We start from the raw sequence: 25,050 nt of genomic DNA on the forward strand, positions 1-25,050 counted from the left end.
TGGTTGCAGTGTAACAATACTGTTTTATATCATTTGAAACATCACTTTAAATGTTTAAAACTTGCTGAAATGATGGTCAAAATGATGACCAAAATACTGTTTGGCACCAACTGTAGACATTTTCTGCTCAAAACAAGTTAAAAGAACACCTACAACAGGAAGGCTGTGTGTGGCAATAACCGCCATCCATGACAGATTAACTGTAGTTATATGAAAAAAATTGATGTTCTTAAACTTTTTTTTAGTTATGTATGCCATTCTTTCAAGACATTAACTGAATCACACACACAAAAATATTGCTTAATGACTTGCGATCTCAGAAATATTAATTCTACTGCATAGCGTAATTAGAAGCGTAGTGCAGCTGCCTCAGTAAGTGTCTCAAGTGTCTTTTAGCTAAATGTACCTTTGCTTTGCAATTGAATATGATGCTTGCATGATGTAGGAAATTGTGCTGTTGCCTAGTAATGCTGCTGGAGATCAGGGCGACGATGTGAGAAGTCCTTTCTTTGTTTCTCCCACAGTGATCATTGGTTCCTATGATGATCAGACAACGTTAGTTTGTGCGTAATTTACCGACAGCTTTGTATTTATTTAATTTGCAAAGCTAATGGCTCTGAAAAGTTTTTTATTGTAAAGATGTTGATTCCTCTTTCATGGTCCCTTGAAGATTGTGCTGTTCGTTCATAATTTTATAAAGTAGTAAAAACTGCATGTTCAGGTTTGTAGTGATGTAAATTAACCATGACGCTTCCTCCTTGGGAATTCTACCTCTTCTGGGACACAGAGCCCTGTTAGTTGTCTATGTCTTTGTGCCTTTTAGTGGAGAGAGCAACCCAATCTGCTGGCATCGTTTCTGACTTGTGTATTTATATACTTAAGAGATGAACATGCCCCCAATTATTCTCCCCTTTTGTCTCTGCCCACAGAATGTCCTGTATCCATTCCATGAAGGCCACTTACCGACCAATTCACAAATTTCGACTTGTTTTCTTTGTTCTAAGGGACAATATTATTATAGAACACAATCGCTGATTTAGCGGCTTTACTGCATTCCAGAAACTAGCATTGTAAGACTACTGACTCGGTGAGGTACACACTCAATTATCATGGATTTTGTGTTCTGGCTTCCATGGGTAGTAGCCGTGCTCCCGGCATGTTGGTGTGGTGTGATTGGATGCTTTCAAATGTTTTGCTTGTTGTTAAACGTGGCAATCAGCAATCTTCCAGCTATATGACAACTGTCTGTAAATAATCACTTTTGGACCAGACTATCAAGTAATTGACATGATGAACATTGATGTGCTCAAATTGGGATGCAATGACATACATAACCAAGTTACCATGTCTGACCATCAAATCGTGTTAGTCGCCACTTAGGACAAGCATTAGTTGTTGAAGAGTAATTCTAACCCTGATCTGCATGAGGATTTCAAATGACTGTGCAAATCACCTTATACTGATGTTTGGGTGCACAGATTGCCCAGTCGTCTTAGGCATCACAATTCACTTAGCAGAGTTGTGTTCCTTAGACACACAAACCTTTAAATGTAGGTTTGAATCCTGGTTCAGTCTGATTATTTTTCTTGGTTTGTCAGCACCATACCCAAACTTGTGGGTTTTACCCAAGTGGTAAACATCCAAGGCCTGCATCAGTTCAGGCTTTAGACCCGTGAAGATCCGGGCTAGAATAGGTCTTCAGCAACCCATGCTTGCCATAAAAGGCAGCTTTGCTTGTCGTAAGAGGTGGTCTGGCTCGCTGACTTCGTTGATTATATGTCATCATATCCCAGTTGCGTGGATTGATGCTCATGATATCAATCACTGGATTGTCTGGTCCAGACCGCTGTCATATAGCTGGAATATTGCTGAGTGCGGCATTAAACAACAAACAAACACTTCAAGCTTTCCTCCCACATCGAAATGACACACTGTGATATAATTGGAATACTATTCAAAGTGGGGTTAAAACCACCTCACTCATTCTCTCAAAGTCCTAGTGCAGATCACTTTTTGCAAATGTGTTTTTTTCTTGACATGAATCAGTTTTTTTAGTAGGCCAAATCTCTCTACACATTTTAATTAAGTACTTTTTTGCTTACCAAGAAATCATTTTGGGATACAGATTTCATTTCATGATAAGCGTTTGATGTGTTTAAGTGGATATTTCTTATAGTTGTTTTTATATACTATTTATGACATTGTTAGGACAGATTTATGACCTTGCAGGTCTGAATTCTATAGAATATATATCATCTCATCACAGCCTGTCTGGTATTGAGTGATGGCATGTCAGTATTCTACTCCATGTTGTCTGGAGGACTTGAGTGAAGTATCGCTGTGAAGTACCGAGCATCATCAGTTGGGTCTGGGAAGTGATGGAACTTGCAAACATTACAATGGAACCTCAAGGTCAAACCCTGGTGTCAAATCAATGAGAGAAGGACATCTAAATGTTCTGTTTGGAAAGTTCCCCTTTATCAGAACTGACAGAATGTTCTCAGAAACTGCAGCGACAGAAATTTGCACTAGCCCAAAAGTCCTTACCAAACTGCCATATAGTTAATTATTAGGACAAGTAGAATGTGCCATTTTTAAGGGTTATGTTGTCATTATGAGACTTAAAGGTAGATAAAAAATATTGGTTTCTATCGCTGGACAGATATTTAATTTGAATTATCCCATAGGGATTCTGGGTCAGAATAGATTCCTATCATCCTATGGTTGTCAGATCCAAGTAGCTGCAAGATTGTTGATTCCGTGTTAAACAATAGTCACTCACTCACTCCTGTGTTTGCGATAAGTGCCATAGTTAAGGAATGGATGGTTACAGTGTGTGATCTGACTGATTAAGTCCGTCATTGTTTTTACCTTGACTCTAGTGCTTCATATTATTTAACCCTGACCCCTAGTCCTTCATCATTTTAACGTGACAGATAGTCCGTCATAGTTTTACACCGACTGCATGTTTCGCTAAGCTATCTGCAACTGGTGTGCTTGTCCCAGATTCAAGCCATTTAACATCATTCACTCACTCACTCACTCATTGATTTCATTTGGGTGTTCCATCAGACGCCGATGTGCAACATATTCAGAGGCCAGGGGTTTCAAACAGCTGTGTGCTTGATTATTAGATGTAGTACAATAATTTCCAGATCACAAGCAGATGTGGATGCTGAGAATTGGCATCAGTAAATTGCCCCCCCATCCTGTTCAGCATCTGCCCTTCCCTGGACCCACTGATGGGATAAATGACCACCCACCTGATGGATGCTGCTTTCCTACCTTCCTGGTACATGCTGTAATTAAGGGAATGGTCTATTGTGGTCAGTTTATACTTACAGGGACTTTATGGACTTTTTATTTTCCTTATAGCCTGTGAGATTAGATTGGTCTCATGCTGGTGAACTGAATAAGTTACTGAAATCCCAGATCCAGACTTACTTGACCAATATCTTATATAGAGAATCTCACCCAAGTGTCTTTTGATATCAAATATATCAACAAGAGTTGATAAAAGTGGAAACATCCCGAGGCTTTTATTATCCACTTTTATTAGCCAGTGTTGGTATATTTGATATCAAAAGATACGAGAGTGAGATTTTATTTATCATCCAACATCATTCTTCCAACCTTTTCAATTTGTAGACAGTAATTAGCAGTGTCTTAAGTGTAAAAAGTACTGCTAACAGCTTTAGGAGCAGAGCCATTAGTGATGCCATTTGATTGTGACTGTAGGAGCCAGTTTTGGATGATGAATTAAATTATGATAAATTTGATGCCATATGTTTTGGTGTAATAAAAAAAGGTTTTGTTATAATTGTCACAGAATTGCTTTGTAATTTGACTCCTATCATGAAATATGTGAAGTTATTCAGTATTGGGAAGAGCATGTTTGTTATTAGAGATATGATCAAGCATCCATGGTCTGTTTGTTTTTCTGACTCGGAATGTTTTGATCAACATATTACGTGCTAAGGCCATGAAATATTTCCACTTGTGAACCCTTATTGGACCCCTGTTCCAAATGTTTTAGGCATGTGAACAGTTCATTACAAGTTACGAGATAATAAGGACATATCAACATATTTACTTGAGAATTGGCTTCAATAGTTTATGCATTTATGGAGGTTTAAACTTAAAAACTTGTGTGCACGCAGTCTAAATCTGTGTAGCCTACTTCTTTTTGAACTTATGGAAACATAACACAAAAAATATTGCTTGGTTAGCCAATCAGTTGTCATGGAATCACTTGCAATTTATTTATTGTCATTTCATGACGGAGTTGAATGCGTTACATACGGTATCTGAAATACCAGGCTGTGAAATACTGATTTATTTTCTTCATGGAGGGTGTGATCATCTCAATATTTATATGGCTTCACTGAGTTGAAAGATTGTGTAGGCAGCAGACATTCAGGTGGCAGAGCTGAATTGTGGGAAATATGAGGCAGATATCCTTCCCCAGGGTCGGGAATAACTTCTTCTGATGCCCCGTGGGGCTTTGATGGGTCATTGATGTGTTCTGGGATGATAGCATGAAGATAGACAGGATTCCACATCAGGGCTTAGATGTCTGGGTGAGAAGAGGAAATACAGATGGTATTTGAAATGGCAGAATTCAAAGAGCTGTGCATAAAATATTGATAGACATAAAACCCTAATTCCCTTCACCTCTGAAGTTGGAGTGATGGAAAAAAACTTTTGTAAGAATACTTTGATTAATATTACAAACCCTATTTGAGATTTGAAGTCCACAAAATATGAATTCAGAATTACTTGAAATGTTTGAAAATGAAAATATAGCTTGCATGGTTTCTATGGAAAACGGAAATCTAAATGAGTGAGAAAATAAGAAGCAAAACTTTTGAGGACTGGTACAAGTACCATGTCAAAGAATTATTTCCAGTTATTCTTTGACTGAGAACTATAAGCATGTATGTTTGATGATGAAACATTTTATCCATAATCTGATGATGTTTTTAGTATAAGATCATGCTGGCAGCTCTCTGATGACGATCTATCACTAAGCCTCTTAAAGCTGTAACATCATGATAGATGATTGAGAAACAGTTCATCACCTTGAGTAGCCGATGAAAACATTCTCCATGTGAGTTTAGTCTGCATCCACACCAGGGAGGAGCAGGTGTATTTATAGCTGTCGATGTGTGACTTATCTCGGGAACATCCTGCTGCCCTCCCAGATAACACAGCTAATCATCTGCCGGGAGTCGCAGCATGGATTAGACATGGGTGGCTGTCAGCATATGTACACGCAGTAATTAATCCAAGTTTCTCTCTCACCTAGAACTCACCTTGGGCCCTATTTTGTTTACCGTCCTGTGCATGCACAGTGGACATTTTCTCCTCAAATTAAATTGGATTAATTTGTTAAAAGATAGCTAACCCATACCCTGCTGCTTAACTGACACTAAGGACTGTAAGGGGTGCCAAACCCTAACGATCGTATAGGGAGCCTAACCCTAAGGATCGTCAAGGGATGTCTCCCCAGAAAGGGGATCACAGGGCTAAGGATAGAATTAAGGGTAACCTACACAAGCCGCAACACAACTAATCCTAAGGGTCGTAAAGGGGTGCCTCATCCTCATGATTTGAAAGGGGGTAACCTTCAACTCTAACACAACTAGCCTTAAGGATAGAGGAGGCACTCGAAATCAATGCAGCGAGAGCTAAACTGAGCCAATTAGGAATATAAACGGTCAATGGGATTACAGCAGGGTTTACTGTCATGCTTTCTATAACCAGGTGGTCCTGTAGGTGTGACTGTAAACAGTCAATGGGATTACAGCAGGGTTTGCTGTCACAGCTCCAGTCATGCTTGCTATAACCAGGTGGTCCTGTAGGTGTGACTGTAAACAGTCAATGGGATTACAGCAGGGTTTGCTGTCACAGCTCCAGTCATGCCTGCTATAACCAGGTGGTCCTGTAGGTGTGACTGTAAACAGTCAATGGGATTACAGCAGGGTTTGCTGTCACAGCTTCAGTCATGCTTGCTATAAGCAAGTGGTCCTGTAGGTATGACTGTAGTGTTAATATTACTTAGTGTGTCCAAAAGCAGTCGTAATAGAGACTATTAGTGTGCGCAATTGTCCTAATTGTGACAACAGTATAACAAATCGAAAATCACCCAGTACATAAGAGATTGTGTTCTTGTGCGTCGACATAGCCCTTCACACTGGACAGCTGTTCTTGGCTTTGTGGTAACAACATACCAACAACCATGGTTGATGATGTTAGTAATTGTGCAGCTGCTACATTCGCTGGGATTTGGCTGTCGTCCTCAATTAATTAACATAAGAGAACTGCAGTACAATGTCGTCCATTTTGCTTAATACAAGGATAAACGTCTGAGACCTGCATCACTTCAAGTAGACTAACATATAGTCTCTGAAATGAACATATCATACAGAAAATAAAATCTAATAAAAAGGGAGCCCAGTGATTCTCTTCATTTTCCTGATACTGCAGTAATCTAGACTTGCCAAACATTATAGACTTGCATGGGCTGTAGTTGATATAAATGTATCAGGGTCTGTAAGACAGACTACACTTCAAGCTTTCCTCCCATTAAGCTGACAAGCCGTGTTATAACTGGAATACTGTTAAAGGCAGCGTTAAACCCAACTCACTCACTCACTCACTTAATAAAAGGCGTTTATTAAGCGAAACATTTTTCAAAAACATTACTGCAAAAAAGACGTTCATTAAGAAAACAAAACACTTTTCAGAAACGCTACAAAACGTTTTAGTCTATTGAAAACAAGGCAGTGCATGCTATCACAGCTTCAGTCGTGCTTGCTATAACCAAGTGGTCCTGTAGGTAGGTCTGTAAACAGTCTAGATAGGACTACAGAGAGGCAGCTCAAGAGGAAGATGACCACCAAATGTAGCCTTTGTCCCTATCAAATGGGGTTGGGTTCCTTTGATACAACGCCACTACACCTGGGAGGCCTCCATTAGATACATGCTGGTCAGTTGTTTTACTGGCCACTTCAAAGAGCAGGCATAATTGGAATTTAATGCATGGCTTAGAGTAATGAAATGGAACATTGTACTGGCAGGAGGGCTGATAACCAACCACAGCTTGAACAAACAGTGTAAAGAGATTTTATCTCCCAAATAAGGGGAACTATTTATGATACAGCCCCCCTTTGGATATATGTAAAGCAGTCAGGCTCTGATTAACAAAACATAGGGTATCGCCTGAATAACACCATATCTAAGCAGGAATATTGTTGGTTAAACTATCTTTAGCTTAAATATCATTAGAAATGATTTTTGCTGCTAAATCAACCGACCAACATCAGCTTATGACAGTAAAATTCAAGATGGTCTTATTGACTTTCATTTTATGTGGAATACCCATTTAGTTCATTGATATATTTGAATACTGACTAACCTTTTTCTTTCAATTTAAATTTGATTCTTTGTGAAAGTGGGCATGATCCCCAAATCATGTGTTGACTACCTGGAAACAGACATCAGGAGTTGGGAGATCCCTAGAAAAACAATCTTTCCTATTGCACTTTTGATAGGGATAATGCGATATGTCATTGTATTCAAATATACACTTGACATTATGAATCAGTTTGTGTATCATGGAAAGATAAAAATATCCCTATGAAAAGTAGAATAGTACAGTTTGGAGGCAAGTATGTTTCTGTGGTGCAGCCATGTTACGGAGACTGCTGTACTGCATGTCCTTCAACGTGTTGTGAAAGTCGTCTTTGATGCAACGACTGTTTGATACAGTATAGTGTTATGAGTGAGGATCTTCATCAAGTGAGCCACCTACTGGGCGACACGTGTTTGTTATTCTAGGTGAGGGAAGGTTATTTCTAAGCAGTGTAGCTCCCCTGAAGGTGGAGATATAGTCTGATAAGGAGATATCCGTCTGGTGGATGGGTTCAGTACATGCTCCTCCTGCTGCTGCAACTTCAAAATGTACCGTGGCATCTCTCGGGGAGGGGCCAGGGATTAAAAACATACCCAACTAGCCTTCCTTGAACTCGTTGATTCTCCAATGTCAAGCCTCTTGCATTATGTTGCTGCTGTCAAGTCAAGTACAAATATAAAATTAAATTAAAGACAAGATAATATCAGTATTTTTATGTAACACAGAAAAGTTAGGATTTCAATAAGCGCATTTTTAATCAGCATGTTTTGTTGTTTAAAGAGAAATCTTCCCATTTTTGGTTGGGATTCCATAAATACAGAGTTGGTCTGATGTACTTGCAGTCGTGGTGTGGTCAGGGAATGCATGGTGGGGCACATCTGACCTCTTCATTCACCAGTGAGGGTACACCTTCTCTGGAATGTAGGGGAGATTCTTGGATGACAAAAAATGTTTGTCCATTAAACTGTGGAAGTGTTCTGTGTCCCTGAAGTCTAATGTGTGAACCTTTCAGTTTTGTAATTTTCCCTTTGCTTGCAGAATGCAACAAGTCTCTAAGAACGAGTAGGATATTAACAGATAATAACATTTTGCCACATCTCAAATCCTAGGTATCTTGTTTCATTTGCAATTCTCGTGATTTTGTATGACCTTCAAGGTCACCAGGCTGCCAGACAGAGGTCCTTGGATCAACACAATTTTCAGGATTAAAGCCATTACCAGAAATGTTCTTTGCCCCAACCTTGGCTAGTCATGTCTGAAAACGTCTTAATCAATGTGGCATTGATTCTATCTGGCACACACATTGGTGTGAGAGTTAACACCTACATGTTTCACTCAAAGTTTACCTTGAAGTAATTCCTTTTAGCTCTATATCAGTGTTGGAATCTGGTTGGAAAATGCTGTCACTCTACAGATTTCCTAGTTTGGAAAAAAATGGTTATTTTGTCATATGTAACCCTCCAATCAAAGCAGTGAACAAGATTTGACTGGCAGTCAGACTTTATCCTCCCAACACCGTACTGCCAAGCAATGTCTTTACATTTGATCTCAAATCTTTGGTAATTAAGTTGGAATGACTATTAACATTCGCAGGTAGATTTGTTATCTATAGTGAACACAGTATGTGCAATATGCACAGTACCAGAGCTCAAGATAAGCTGCGAATCTGCTTAAAATACGCATCAGAAATGTAGAAATATGCAGTAAAATAAAATCCAAGCGTATCAAATACGCAACGAACATTACTGATATGCTACAAAAATAAAACTTGTGCGTATCATCAAAATATTGTGAAGTAACCCTGCGTATTCGATAAGTGAATCAGCAACTTATTTTTTAATTATAAACGGGCATTCCGTCAACCTTGCCAAACTCCACAATGACAGTTACATCATGATCATTTGCCATCACACTTTCTTGTGGAAGTATCGTGTTATTTGTGAGTCCTATAAAGCTCTCTAACCCACATGACACCAGTTTGCAGGGACCAGATGAATAGTGTTGTTAAATATTTAACTTAAATACCCACATGTGTAAAAACTAGTGGGTGACAGAAATTTTAATACGCAGATAGAGTTACTGATACCAATGTTTTAAAAATGCATTGGTAAAATACCCACAACACCAAAACTTATCTGGAGCTGTGAGTACATAATGTATTTTACAATTTCAAGTCTATAAGATCAAATTATGGTTTTCATGAAGTAGCAACTATATCTATACTATGTAAGCTTGGGTCCTTCCCACAGACATTTCTGTTGGTGAAATGGTGCAACTTCTCACACCAGATGTGTTGGTAACACTGTAGGGAGATGAGAGATGAGAGACACAGTCATATGTTCACATCCCAACAAGTGGCAGATGCCCTCCAAACCTTGGTCTGGGCTATGTTAGATGGGCTGTGTTAGATGGTGCCCTCCAAACCTGGCTTTGGAGGTGATTACGGATCAGAGCGGTGTGTATTTTGTCAGTCGAAAACCTTTGTTGCGGCCACACCTGATCATCAGATCTGATATCTAATGAGGTTCCTCCGTTCCAGAAGGTCGTGTAATGTTGTGATTGGAAGAATTGTATCTTGGTTACAAAATCTTTGGTTCATTTTGTTTGTTCAGATGTCTTCAAGGGCAGAAGGTAGACAAGACGGAAGACTTGGTGTTGATAGACACCAAGTGTTTGATAGACATTACAGTTGTTGAAAGTTGGGGGTAGTGGTTTGGTTCTGACAAATAGAACTAGATCCTGGGAAAACGCTTTGTTGGAACTTGGGACTCGTTTCACTACATTCTTCCAGTGTCTGACTTGGTGGAAACCTGTTGAAGACATTCTTGATGGTTTCTGGATGATGTCCAGATTGTGTCATGATACTGCGTTGAACAATCATCATGATTTTTTTCAATGGTAAAAATGTGGAATGCCAGAGGGCCTACTCACTGGTTACTCACTACATGATGGTTTTACACATGCTTGGAATATAATTATGTCCTGTCATTGCTTCTCTTTAGCAGGGAAACGGGATGGCGGTGAGGACACCCAGTTATTTACTCATCGCACTAAAGGCCTGAATTCAAAGTCAATATCTGGTGTCGCCAGTTTGGATATTGCTGGAATAGTGCTAAGAAATGCGGAATAAGTCACTCACTCACTCCTAATACTAATAATGCTAAATGGACTATGTGACCTTACTCACTCACTCACTCACTCACTCACTGTATGAAATCTTTGTCTCTGGTCCTAATTCTGCTGGAATAGTGCCAAGGAATGAGGAATAAGTCACTCACTCACTCACTCCTAATACTAATAATGCTAAGAGGACTATACGACCATACTCACTCACTGTATGAAATCTTTGTCTCTGGTCCTAATACTGCTGGAATAATGCTAAGAGGACTATGAGACCATACTCCCTCAATAACTCATCTGAGTCCCCCTGGTTGACGCACCATCAATAACAGGCTCCTGGAATGTCTTAATGTCATGATGAGAGAACACACATCAAGATGGCCGCTCCCATCACGTTTCAGAATGTCTGTGTGCAAAGTAGCCCACCATCTCACGATGTAACATCATCGGCATTGACTACATCGTGGCCATTGTCCTTACAACTTCTGACACTGCTGTGTACACTAATCCTCAGATGTCACAATCCTGCTGTTTACAAGTCATTCTGGTGTCATGGTAGAATGTCGGGCAAACATCACACAAGGGACGTCACCTTCAGAGTAGCGTGTTGCCGCAACTTGCCAACATATTGATTATGTAACGTCTTAAACCATCAAAGTAGCCAGGAAATAGGTTCATTTAGGTTTTAGTGCTGTTGAACAGATACTTTACTGATAATTGGACCAGACTGTTTGGGGGTTTGACCGGAGTGTCCTGGATCCAAGCCAAATGAATCAACAGAACTTCAACAGTTACAGCTTTGTCTTGTGTTGCAGATGGTGATTACAGACCTTTAAAGAAGTCAAACACCGATAGTCTCTCTGTAATCAGCATTTGTGTCCCAGTGACTGACATAATTATTGCTTTGCCTACAGTAAAACCTCATTAATTTGAAACTTTTAAAAGTTTTATCAAGTTATCTAAAGTTTGAGACAGCAGAGCATGTGTATTATGCCGTGCAGGTTTATATTCTTGTTGACACTATGCCACAAAATGTTCAAGGCAGAGTAAGTGTGTGTGGAGAACGGCTTTCACATTCACAAGTTGGAAGGACAAGTCTGTTTCCTGGTGACAGTATATCCACCCGGCATCCATTGTTCAAGGCAAGCTGAAAACCTATATAAGTATATAGTCCAGATAAGGTTTCAGTGGGATATCAGAGTGACATCATTGTAGACAATATATAAAGATGGCGTTTTGGCGGGTCCGTTTGTTTGTTTGTTGTTTAATGCCCCACTCATAGGGAGTTATTGAGGAACAATTAATTCTTATAGATGATCAACAGTCAACACTTCAACTAATTTAGACTTCTTATGCATATCTCCAGATATATAACGTTATCTATCAGAAACACATTCCTCATTTTGTTCAGGGGCAGTCGGGTAGCCTAGTGGTTAAAGCGTTCGCTCGACAAGCTGAAGACCCGGGTTCGAATCCCAACATGGGTACAATGTGTGAAGCCCATTTCTAGTGTCCCCCGTCGTGATAATGCTGGAATATTGCTAAAAGCGGCGTAAAACCTCACTCACTCACTCACTCACTCACTCACTCATGTTGTTAATTAATTGGGTTATTGGGGCATTCATAAACTTATTGAGTCCAATTAATGACAAGTCTCTGTGAGAAGGAGTGTTTAACACTGAAACCTAAAACGCCACACTACAGTCACACGCCGCTCTCAGCTGCTTCTCTTAAATCAATCTATTAAATTCTAATTTTATGAGGAACACATTCAATATTTTACAGTCAGTTGGCCTTGTACCATCTGGAACAAGGTGCTGGGGAAGGTGTTACTGAAACATACACGCCAGTCATTAATATACTAGCCAAAATTGACTTCAAACATGAGCTTTGGGTTAGTTGACGAGAAGTAGTGTCACTCGGCTGACTGAGGGGATAGATCAACAAAAGTGTTCTTTGAAAGATACAAGCAAAGCAAACATATATTACCCAATACATGTATCGACTAACATGAGCCGTGGGTTAGGAACCAACTATTTGATATTCTGGGGTTGGGGGGGCGGGCCTGGGATTTTGTATGGAGATTAGATATTTTTACAGCTTCAGCTACAAAACCAGATGTTTTTATTTAAAACTCTGCACCTGAATTTTTTTTAAGAAAAAATACCTTGTAACAATGTAATTTTTGTGGCATGCAATAATAATAATTATTTTTCAATAATTTTTACCAATAAAATCCTTGGCAATACTCAGGATATGAAATGTTCGGTCCTTAGTTGGCACAAAGTGGTGGCTTCAGCCCCTGATTGTATTACTGTCATTGTCAATGTGTAAAGTAAGCTTGTGACAAACACACATACGTGATGCTGACACGTTGTGACATGTTTTGATGATAAACTTTAAGAAACAAACATTATTTGTAATTTTAGCTGTTCATACTTTGTTTGAATGTTCTTTATGACATGGTAAAAATATTACAGACTTGCAAAGAACAAAACAGCAATTTGACCTTAAAACAGATACTAAGATGATGAGAGCTATAACAGTCCTCACTTTGAACCCAAACACCTGAAGGTTGTCATCCCATAATAGTTGTTTTGGGTGAAAGTCATTATCATGTGGAGCATTCAATGGTCGGCTTGGACTCCAGTCGTCAAATAGGTGAAAAATGTCTCATGTCGCTCACAAGTTGCAATTAGCTTCTTGACAACAATGGCGGATATTCTGAGCAGCCCGCTGTTAAAAATGTCTTAATGATGCGATATTTCCTTGTTTTCTCAAACAGATGGTGAGGAGGTTTAGAGAATATAATTTATTTTTTTTACCCACGAATCGACTGCTGTAATAAGAGCCCTTCCGAAATGTTTTTCTGAACATGTAGTTTATTTTTTTTCTGGAGAAGCTCATCTGCAACTGAGAATAGTCATGAAGAAAGTGTAACGTCTCTGCAAGATGCCAATGAGTTGTTGAAAATGGTATCTTATTACTACAATCTGTGCGTCAAAGTGTAATGTTTATCATTAAGACAAGATACAGGAGCACCAACCCCCCACACCACCCCCACCCCCACCCCCACCCCCAAGAGATAAGAGTTGAATTTTTACTAAAACAAACCTCATCACAAGATTTAAGAAATTGCAGACAAAAAAGATATTTATGAAATTATATTTACAATCAAACACAACATTTTCATATATTTTGTGTACTTTTGCAAACTTAACACTGTTTAAGATTTGCTCATCTTTACATGTTCATAAATAGTTCTAGTTTAAACATGTGGGAGCACTTATATCTTTATACAGTTTGATGAATATTTATGCTAAGTCATTGTTTGATTCAAAGTCACAAGATTCATTGTTTATTTGTCCTTAAAACGAATGCAAACAGAAAGTTGACGTTAGTCGTTGTCCCTTGACTGTTATGCATCACCAGGAAGCATGTACTCTATTTCCTGTGTTCTGTTTCCTTGGCTGATGTCACAGATGACATGTGATGCTATCCAGTAATATAATGACAGGTAGGGGATTTTCTCTAAAAGATTGGTAATAATTAATACTGTAAAGATCTTTCCATTGATTGGTTGGTTTGTTGTTTAACCCCGCACTCAGCAATATTCCAGATATATGACGGCGATCTGTAAATAATCGAGTCTTGACCAGACAATCCAGTGATTGATATCATGAGCATTGATCCATGCAATTGGGATCGATGACATGCATCAACCAAGTCAGCGGGCCTGACCACCTGACCCTGTTAGTCGCCTTTTACGACAAGCTTAGTCGCATTTTAAGGCAAGCATCGGTTGCTGAAGACCTATTCTACCCCGGATCTTGTGTTGTTTTCTCTGCTGTATTTTCCTCTGTGTGGTTTTGAGTTGATCAAAGTGAGTGAGTGAATGTTGTTTTACTCTGCTATGAGCAATACTCCAGCAATGTCACAGTGGCCTGTAAATAATCAAATATGGGCCAGGCTAACTATGATGGATTGCATGAGCAATAATCCACAAAGACACACGTTCACTCAAGTCACACTACACGCTCCATACAATCCACACAATCGGGGTACAAAGACACACTCAGTCAGGTCATATTACACAGTCCACACAATCGGGGTACAAAGACACACGTTCACTCAAGTCACACTACACGATCCACACAGACATCCACACAGCCGGGGTATAAAAGACATCATCAGTAGGGTCACACCATTCTATCCTCGTACAAGATGTGGTTGATGGTGACCAATTTTGCTCTGGAATCATCACTGGTAGAAAAAATACCTTAACAATTTTCTTTGTTGTATTTCATTTCAACAAGGTTAAGTGAACTGATACTTTTTCTCCAAAACATTTTTCACAACTGTCTAATCATGTTAGTACACTTCTGTTTCATATTTGGTTTTGAGCAATGGTTTATGTTCTTCACTTATCATCCAAATACCTGCTAAGTTCTTCTCTAGGAAGCCACCATTAAACACACGTGAATCTAATGGAGGTTCGTGCATCCTCATGCGACCTTTGTTTCGTTCACCACTTATCATTGAATGCTAACGTCAAAAAGAACAGGTACACACTATCTTCCCACAATGCACCAATTACATGCACATGCCACTTCCTCTACGGCTGCTTGTTTTGGCAGATGATGACGTCTGCTACAGCTGTCTTGTCCTGATTCAGGGATGGGGAAGATTCTGTTTTGGGTTTTCTGCTGACCATGTGACATTTCAGAGGAAAATGCCGATCTAACCCATTTCTGTTATGAAAATCAGGGGTTTATCATTCCAAAATATGTTCTATGCTGATAGAAGACCTTGGAACTGATTTTTTTTGTCCTCTCTTATGATTCAAAGCGATTGTCAGTCAGACACTATGCCATTAATTCAGGTTCTACACTTCATACATACATACATCTCCCATTTGTCACCAAAATATTCCAGTGAATATGAATCAGTTTAGCTTGGATCTGGTTGCAGCAAAAAGGAAATTCTATTGATTTTTTTGTCAAACAGTGAAATCTTAGTTAAATCTCTTTGGTACATGTTCAATTGGTACAGATTAGCCGATACACAATGTCTCTCTATGATTTGATGAGGCATTATGGGTAATGCAGTTGTAGCATTATTGGCTGCGCAGTCGTGGCAGGAATTTCCTTTTCTACAACATTCTCGGGGCATGCTCACTCCCGAGTCAATCTGGTGATAATGGCCATTACTTGTCCAATATTTTGTAGCTTATAACCATATTCTATCCTGGATTTTCCAACAAGGTGTTATCATTCCATAATGACCTGTCATATTTCCCACTGCCTTCATGATTACCACTGTGCCATGAAATACGAGTGTTTCTGTTGTGACATTTTGGCATTGATGGTTCTGAGCTTCTAATAGGATTTTCTCGTTGTCAAGTTTCTTGTGTCCGACTGATAGGGTTCAAGTTGATGCTGTGAGCTGCTGGCTGCCATGAAGGAACCGCTGCTAATGAGGTTTCAATATTTATTGTCCGTTGGGGACCTAAGATGACCACAAGGTGGTCCAATAATTTCTCGGGTCATTAAGGTAGCTGTCCGGAAGGCCTGTTGGACTGGAGGTTGATCTGATTTGTATCAAGGGGTTGGAAGACAACCTCTATTATTAGCTTCTCTGATTTTTGCGTATGGTTGGCGGTGGTGAAGATGATCTTCACAATGTAGGTGATAAATTCTCAACTTGTATGTGATTTGATAGAAATTACACAAGAAATATTTGTAAACAGCTGAGATATCTTGAAGCAAAGTCCTGGGACATACTTTGTTCACAGAGTACAGTGGGTCACAGACTGATAACAAGGTTCTTGAGATGACAAAACATCAGTGAAAGTGTGGTTTATGTGTGGGTTCCAGTGCTTAAAGCCAGCCATGACACGTGTCCTGCCACTGCACGTACACGCGTCTACCCCATCTGCCTTCCTTTCATCTTCATCTCCCCCATACTCCCAGGCCTGAGCTGTAATGTACACTTTCTAAAGAATGGCTCCATGTAAATGTTTATGCAATGATAAAGATAAGATGCTCGCTTGTCTCCAATAATGAACTGACTACCAGCATTGTCTCAAACAAAATGAAATAAGAAAATGTTTCAGTCTAGAGTACTTACACAACTCTCATCAGTTTCAAAAGATGGTGGAAGTCGAAATAATCACTTTGAACTTTTTTCCTTTAAAGATAACCACTGTAATGATAACAACGAATAGTAGCAGGATGTCGCATGCAACATTAAGTGATAGTCACTCACTCACTCGGCAATGATTGAAGTGCTTCTGAAACTGGAATTAGACTCTCTCTTTCTCTCTCTCTCTTTTTCTCTGACTCTCTCCTCTATGTGTGACTTTGTGACTCTCTCCTCTGTCTCTCCCACTCTCTCCTCTCTCTGTTTGTGACTCTCTCTCTCTCTCTCTCTCTCTCTCTCTCACACACTCTCTCTCTCATTCACTGTGATATAAAAATCAAATTTGACTTATCAGTCTCAAGCATTCAATCAATCACTTGGTATTATGGACTTTTTAAGACCTGGTACCATGGTGTCGAACCCTGATGTTGAAATTGCTGAATATTATGGTGACTAAACTGTTCATGATGTGGAGAGCCATTTGGTTTTTGCCATCAAGAAGTCAATTTAATGACTTTTACTTTGTTAGCGTGTTCCCCACATAAAACTGTCTGTACAAAGGTTTAGTGAGCTACGTTGAGTGATAAGCTGTGTCTTGTGGGTACTGTAGATAATGAATGGCATTTTGATGGCGGACTTAGGGTTCTGTCACTTCAGACGGGTTCTGTTTCCTTCTAGGTTTCTGATGTGAAAAAGATGCAAATAATTAGGACAATGGGGAGATAATCCTGGTTATAAATGTCTCCTGGCTATACCTTGGTAGACCCTGTATATAATGACATAGGTGTCTGAATGTGAAGAAGGAATGAGTGGCCCCATTGTGTAAGGTGCCCCAATAAACTGTATAGAGGTGTGTCCCTTGGCCGTGTTAGCAAATTTTTGCCAGTGATTATAACGTCTTTGTCCCATGTCTTATCAAGCTTTCCTCCCATGTAGTGCTGTGATGTGACTGAAGTATAGATAAAAACAGCTGTAAGAAGTCATTCACTCACTCTTAAAGTAGAAGGAACAAGTAAAACTTAAGTTACCATACCTCACTGAAAAACCTTGGTTTGATTTACCCACTCACGCAAGGTGAGACCCCTCCGTGGTCTAGTGGTAGAGTGTCTGCACAGAGAGCTGAAGGTGTGGGGTTCAATCCCTGGCCTTGTCATACCAAAAGAAGTTAAAAAATATGGTACTTGCTGTTACCCTGCCTGGCACTCAGCATTAAGGGGCTAAAACAAGGACTGGTCGGTATACTGGGTGGAGTTTTCATGTTAAATTGCAGCATGGTTTCTCAGTGGGCTAGCACTATAAAATCGGCATCAGTCCAGATTAGAACAAGCAACCACACACACACACACAAGCATGCATGCATGTTGCTATATAAGTGCAATAATCCTGGACGCCATGTTAAACCCCTTTTCAACTCACCTTGCCTCAGATAAGGTGACTAACCAGTTTTACTTTGATATGTTGCTGTCGAATGTTGCCGTGATATACAATATATGCTGCAGCCATATATTACTGGAACATATAACAATATTTTTGCTGTGAAATATTGCTAGAATACTGCTGAAAGCGTCGCACTTCTTTAATTACCATATTCGACGTAATCAGCGCCCTGCTCTAATAAGCGCCCATGCCGATATTTGGTGATATATTGACTAGTGAACAATTCCAATTCCTTCTGATTGATCAATGTACACAAAACTTATTTACATCTGAGACCTGCATCACTTCGGGCTTTCCTCCTACATTAAGCTGACACGCCGTGATATAACTGGAATACTGTTAAAAGCGGCGTTAAACCCAACTCACACACTCACTCACTCACTCACTCACTCACTCACTCACTCACTGGAAAAATATATCTGTCGTGTATAACACACACAGACTTTTCTTTTGTATCATTTCAGGCTGTCAGCATAAACCACGAAATTTACGATCTTTCAACTCTGTTTTTTTTCACCAAAATTTTATTTTTATAAGAGCCCCCTATTTCTAATTTTGAGAGCGCCCTAGGCGCTTATTATGTCGATTATGGTAAGTCTGAATTACACGTTTCTGGATAATTCTTACATCACAGGCTAAGCTATTTTAAGAGAACACGATTACATGATCAGATTCAACAATGGACTTAACATGTATAAAGCGTGTGATGAAGTTTGATGTGGTGACGAATCGGACCAGCCTACTGTAGATATGTGTGTGTGTGTGTGTGTGTTAGGCATGTAGAGACTCCTTAGCAGCTGCCGCGACATGTGGCACATTGAACAGCAGTCCCCGGATTGATGAGGCTGATGGGGATGTAATTAGGACGAGGGCTCGTGTTATTTGTAACTTGTCTGTTAGGTATTCTGATTGGTCATACATGTGCTGAAGTAGGACATCTAGTGGCGTGAGTAGCTGCATCTAGAGTAGAGCTGTCTGGATAATTATTGCCATTGTTGATGTTGGAAGTCTTTCACTGATAAAGAGCCTGAGTTGAATGTGAGGAGGCTGAATCAGAAATAATATGAAGGGTTTGTTTAACCATAAGTTCCTGTGTCTGGAAACAAAGCCCTTTCTCTTCCCAATAGATTCAGCCTTTCAGTCAACCATTTAAACTGTTATGTTTTCTTTGTGACTTTAAAAAATGGTTGTCAGGCAGAGAATTTTGAATTGTGAAAAGTCCCGAGTCGATCGTTAGTCACGTGCAGGGATGTGCCAGTAATTGGTTAACCTGTTCTTGTCTTCAGTGAGCTGACATTTGGAGGCAAAGTGCCATGAACATACGCCACTAATGACAACTACTGTGTACCCAAATTCTTACGATCAACATCACCCCTTGTTAGCATTGGATAAACCAAACCTTGAAGGAACTGTATGCTGTGATACGTTCTACGGTTATGTATGGAATGGGTCATTGCTGCTTTTTTGTCTAGTGCGCCGTTAGTACATGTGTTACTTCAGCCATTTATGGTGTACAGTGTCACAAGATGGTGTTCAGAAAACATCCTATAAGTATTGTCCCTGTCTTGATTATTTTTTTAGATTGCTGAAGGTATTATGCTGTATGTCATATTGTTTCAATTTCTAAAGCATTAGGATCAGTAGGGTAGCTCAGTGGTGACCGCATGCCAAAGACTGAGTTTGATTCTGTATATTTACTGGTGTGATGAAAGTCAAAGATAAGACATTATATAAATGACTGCCATATTGCCATGAAACTCCCAGCAAAGTCTAATGTTTCATTTTCAAAGCACCTGATGAGGTTTTGGGGTCTTTCTTCCTTGACATGCCTACAATATGGCAACAGTTGATACCACACAAAACAGTATTCACTCACTCACTCTGAAGTAAAGTTTAGTATTGATATGTTGACTCAAAATTGTTTCCATATATCGATAAATAATAACCAAGTAAGTTATTCTGTATGTGTATAGAGAACAAGCCAGAATAATTTCCTTTTTAGACCTGCCCTTAATCAGCGGGTTTTTCTAATATGAACTAGGGTGATCCAATATTCAAAATTACATGTTCTACTTTCTTATTGTCCGTCTTCCTCATTGTAATCTTTACACAAATGTATGGGCGGTTAGATGGTCTAGCGGTTAAAGTGTTCGCTCGTCATGCCGAAGACCCAAATGGGTACAATGTGTAAAGCCCTTTTCTGGTGTCCCCACCATGTTATTGCTGGAATATTGCTGAAAGCGGCGTAAAACAATATCCACTCACTCACTCACTCACTCAGAAAATGTTAACGTTTCTGTGGTATTGATACAGTATAGACACTAAAAACTTTATCGATATCGCGATATGCGATAAGATCCTTACTCTGAATCTTTCCTGTATTACTGCCCTGTCATACCCAGTTGGGGCACGGGTGGCCCAGTCGTCTAAGGCGCCGCGATTCGCTGTGCAGAGTTGCGTCCCTTGGGCACGCCAGAAACGTATGATTGTGGGTCCGAATCCCGGTTCGCCCCAATTATGTTTCTAGGTTTGTCAGCACCATACCCGTGCTCGTGGGTTTCACCAAAGTGGTAAACGTCTGAGACCTGCATCACTTCAGGCTTTCCTCCCACATTAAGCTGACATGCCACGATATAACTGGAATACTGTTAAAAGCGGCGTTAAACCCATCTCACTCACTCACTCACTCACTCACTCACTCACTCACTCACTCATACCCAGTTTCTGAACATCATAGCCTGGCTACCAGAGTGAATCGAGTACAACATGCCATCTTCGTGTTTACTGCTGTCTTCCTTTAATTACATTTCTTCAATTATCACCCATGGCAGGGTGCTCTGACATAAGAACTGATGGTTAGCACTGCAGGATTTGTTGGGCATTATTCTTCAGACCTCGTGAAGAATGTGAAAATAAACAGGTAATGTTCTCAAGAGGAAGTTATGCTACTTCCTGTCGACCTTTAGAGTTTGAAAATGAAATAGAACTATTTCATTTGTGAGTGTTACATAGCTTGCTCTACGTGATGTCGGTGGCATTTGTTCCATAAGGAATTAATTTGTAGTCCGGGACCAGGCAATGAAATGTCACTGCCCAGAATGATATAGTGTTTTATTGGGATAATTATTGTAAATATCATCATGAAATTAGTTGAGGTTAAAAAAAAAACCAAATTGAATTGCACTTGATCACTTAGCTGACATGCATTGGTTGCCATAATTGTTTTCAACATCTGTGGTGAGATGTTAGAGGGCTCTGCTAGTGCAAGAATTGCTTTGTAAAAGTGTCTGGTGTAGTACTTTGTGTTTGTCCACAACTTCTTAGACAAATATAGACTATCCAGATACAACTGTTTAAATAAGCTGCAACACTGTTTGCACAAGTGTAGAAGTTGAGCTAAAGTGTTTTTAGAAAAGATGAAGTTTGTGTCAAGTCATCATATTTAAGGTTGTTTTTGGGGAATGTGGCTATTTATATGTGAAGATAAATATAAGTTTGGTGATCGTCAGACAAGTTGTGGACATGTTGATTGCATGTTATCTTTCCACATGTGTGTTATTGTTGGTCCCACGATTTGATCAGTCCTGATTAAATGGTCACATGATTTGGCAGTAGGAGGAGTGATGATTAAAAAACAGAACTCACTCATTCATAACAACACTCACTCTCGAATGGACGAACAAACGGCGACTCTAGGACAAATTGCCATATCATTATGGCATGATAATATTGTGATTTGAAACCTCTGATTGATCAATCAGAATCAAGTATTTTTTGGAGACATGTAGAACACATTCTTTGCCCACTTAAATACAAGTGATCCATGAGGTGTTTAGTTAGATCCCTAGCCACCGACACTGCTTGTGAAAGGTGACTTAATGGATCCAGTGGTCAGGCTTGGTGACATGGTTGATTGCGTGTCATATTACCAAGACTCTGTGGATCTGGATTGTCTGGTCCAGACTTGATATTTTTTACAAGCACCCATCATAAAGCTGGAATATTGCTGAAGATGGCATAGAACCACAAACAAACAAACAAACACCATTCATTGCTCACAATCACTTATTTTTCATATTCCCTACCTTTCTCTTGTTTGGATATTCTGATGTATGTTTGCATATTCTGATGTATGTTTGCATATTCTGATGTATGTTTGCATATTCTGATGTATGTTTGTATATTCTGATGTATGTTTGCATATTCTGATGTATGTTTGCATATTCTGATGTATGTTTGCATATTCTGATGTATGTTTGCATATTCTGATGTATGTTTGCATATTCTGACATATGTTTGCATATGTTTACATATTCTGACATATATTTGCATATTCTGACATATGTTTGCATATTCTGACATGTTTGCATATTCTGACGTTTGTTTGCATATTCTGACTTATGTTTGCACATTCTGACGTATGTTTGCATATTCTTAAGTATGTTTGCATATTCTGATGTATATTTGCTTATTGTGACATGTGTTCTCTTGTTTTCAGACTGCCAGTACACCTGCCATCACAACTGTGTAGGGTCTGTGACTTTAGACTGTACCTCTGTGTCCCAGGGATCTCCCAACGGGGAAGACACGCCCAAAACTGGCAGCGCAGCAGAAACCTCATTATCACAACCAAAATTACGCAACTCGCCAAAGTCTGTCATATCTAAAAACAATGTGTTACAAAGCTCCCAAAATGAGGATATTTCACAAAGACTTGCACAACTGTCGACGTCATCGGTACCGGGCGTGGCCCAGCGGGTGGAACATACCGTGGATAATTCGGTGGATGTGCCAGCGGACAATACCAATGTAAGCAACTCCGTGATATTCTGTGTTGGATATATGTGGCGATTGAAGCACTGGGTTCTGGTTAATGTAGATTTTTTGTATTCCTAACATGTTGCTACCGAGGTAAGATTTATGTTAGTACTAACATAACTAACTCCTCTTGCTTAGTTGATGTGTCTGATCAACTAATCTGGAAATAATTTGATGTGATATCTTAATGCGGATCAACTATCATTAACTGTTGCACAACCTTTATGAAATATCAAGAAATCTGACTGATGTTACACTGATTCGGAGAATGTTTACATTGATAGTAGCGTTGATGTCTGTTATTGATTCTAAGATATATAAGCAGTCTGTGACTTTAGCCACTAGCCTGAAGCCGAAGTCTAGTAATATTTTGTTTGGTCCAGTTAGCTCAGGTAATAATAGTCCATATGACACTTATAAGACTCTACTGAAAATTATGCTTGGAGCCTTGTTCGGGCTCGTTGGACTCGAAATGCTAAGGCACAGACTGCATAAGCATGCTGGAATATTAAGAAATGAGAATTAAATTATGTTAGTTGGTTGCAAACTGTTCTAATATATTGTTCAGCCAGTACATATGTATTGATGCAAACAAGGTTTCTAATGTCAGAAAGTGATGAATATGATTTTAAACCTCTCCGTGAGGAAGGAAAAGACAACTCTGTCTTAACAACATTTCTGAGCTCTCAAATTCCTGGAGTTTATTAACTGGATTGGGTTTTTTTGCCAGTATCTTTTAAATTCTTTTGAAAAGTAACATTCCAACATCTGGCCCATCTGGTTTTTTTGTTTTTAAATGAATGGGATGTTTCTGTTGGGTAATATGATCCTGTCACCCACAGAACACATGGTAAGGAAGTTCACACAGGTCAAACATTGCATGGCATTCTCCCAATTCCTGCTCTTTCTGTCTATTGCAGAAATCACATATAGGAAAATTAAAAAAAGCAAGTATTTGGTACCAGTTTAGGTTTTTGCATCTGTGATATTTCTTTCTCAATAGTGTATGTGGAGTTGTAGCTGGCAGATGGTTTGTGAGCAGCTCTGTCCTGTAGACAAGATGCATGTGTAGTTTCATGTCAGCCTTAGATAAATATGGCTTGTTATCCCCTGCCACGAAGTGGATAGGGGGGATATAAGAATGGGTGCTGTCTGCTTATCCGTCCGTCCGTCTGTCACATTTTGTTGCCGGGGACAGAACTCAAAAATCATGAGAGATGTCTTTACCAAACTTTGCACATAGATAGGTCTTGTGGTGAACTGGTGGCTTTTGATAGTTTGGGATTTAAAAAAAAATTATTATTCAAATTTCCATAGCAACAACTTTGAATTAGACTTCAAATGGTGGTAGTGCTACTTTCCCGAACAGATCTTGAAAAACTCAAACTTGGCACAATGGTTGGTCTAGTGGTAAACTGATGCCTTTTGACAGGTTTTCAACATAAATTTTTCAAGTTTCCATAGGAACAACTGTGACTTAGACTGTCAGGAGTTACAGGGGTATCTTTTATTGCCAGGATGTGGCTGCCTGGGTAGACATTAATGTAATGATCATATCAACCGAGTTGCAGACCAGTGGGTAAACAGGATACAATACACATGTATTTAACAGAGAATACAATAGTCTGTAGACCCAGTAATCTAAAAACAAGAGCCTACCATGTTTCAAAAAGCCCACCGTGACCAACTTCTAGACCAATCTGTATTCTTTACAAGAGACTGAATATTTACACCTCAATCCATATTTTCATGTGTATGTCACAGATTTTGTTTTACCAAAAAGTCAGCAGCGCAAAAGATGTCTACAGTTGCCTAGTAACTGTTATCAAAACAGTTTTAGTTTCATCGATGTTGAACTATGTTTGTTCAAAACTTGAACAATGAAACAAATTTAATTCATAGTTTTAATAAGCGCCCTCTTTGTCAAATTTCTTAGCTCCATGGTCGCATATTATGGTTAATATGGTTGTGCAGATCACAAAACAAGTTAATCATAGTGCTGTAGTGGTTTACTCTGAGAGTACACATTCATCAATAACACTGTCAAATGTATATAAATGATAAGTATGCTGCAAAATGTCAGACTACTTCTGTGTTGGAATACCAACACTGTTGGT

General features: G+C 39.3%; 1 protein-coding gene across 9 annotated transcripts in view; it reads left to right on the plus strand.

The window, feature by feature from the left end:
- LOC139446075 (ras association domain-containing protein 1 homolog) overlaps positions 1-25,050 on the plus strand; it is a 111,252-nt gene that overhangs the window by 72,583 nt on the left and 13,619 nt on the right. For 8 of the 9 annotated variants that reach the window (XR_011651912.1, XR_011651913.1, XR_011651911.1 and 5 more), the window contains 2 exons: positions 22,614-22,924; positions 23,854-23,880. Coding sequence is in view for 5 of the 9 variants with exons in the window: in XM_071227345.1 (XP_071083446.1) it covers positions 22,614-22,924; positions 23,854-23,880 (338 nt within the window). In the remaining 4 variants the exon portion in view is untranslated. The remainder of the gene's footprint in view (positions 1-22,613; positions 22,925-23,853; positions 23,881-25,050) is intronic. The other variant, XM_071227346.1, reaches the window with a different exon arrangement.

This window comes from Haliotis cracherodii, unplaced genomic scaffold (genome assembly GCF_022045235.1).
Source record: "Haliotis cracherodii isolate W230 unplaced genomic scaffold, xgHalCrac1.p SCAF_6, whole genome shotgun sequence".
NCBI classification, from domain to species: Eukaryota; Metazoa; Mollusca; class Gastropoda; order Lepetellida; family Haliotidae; genus Haliotis; species Haliotis cracherodii.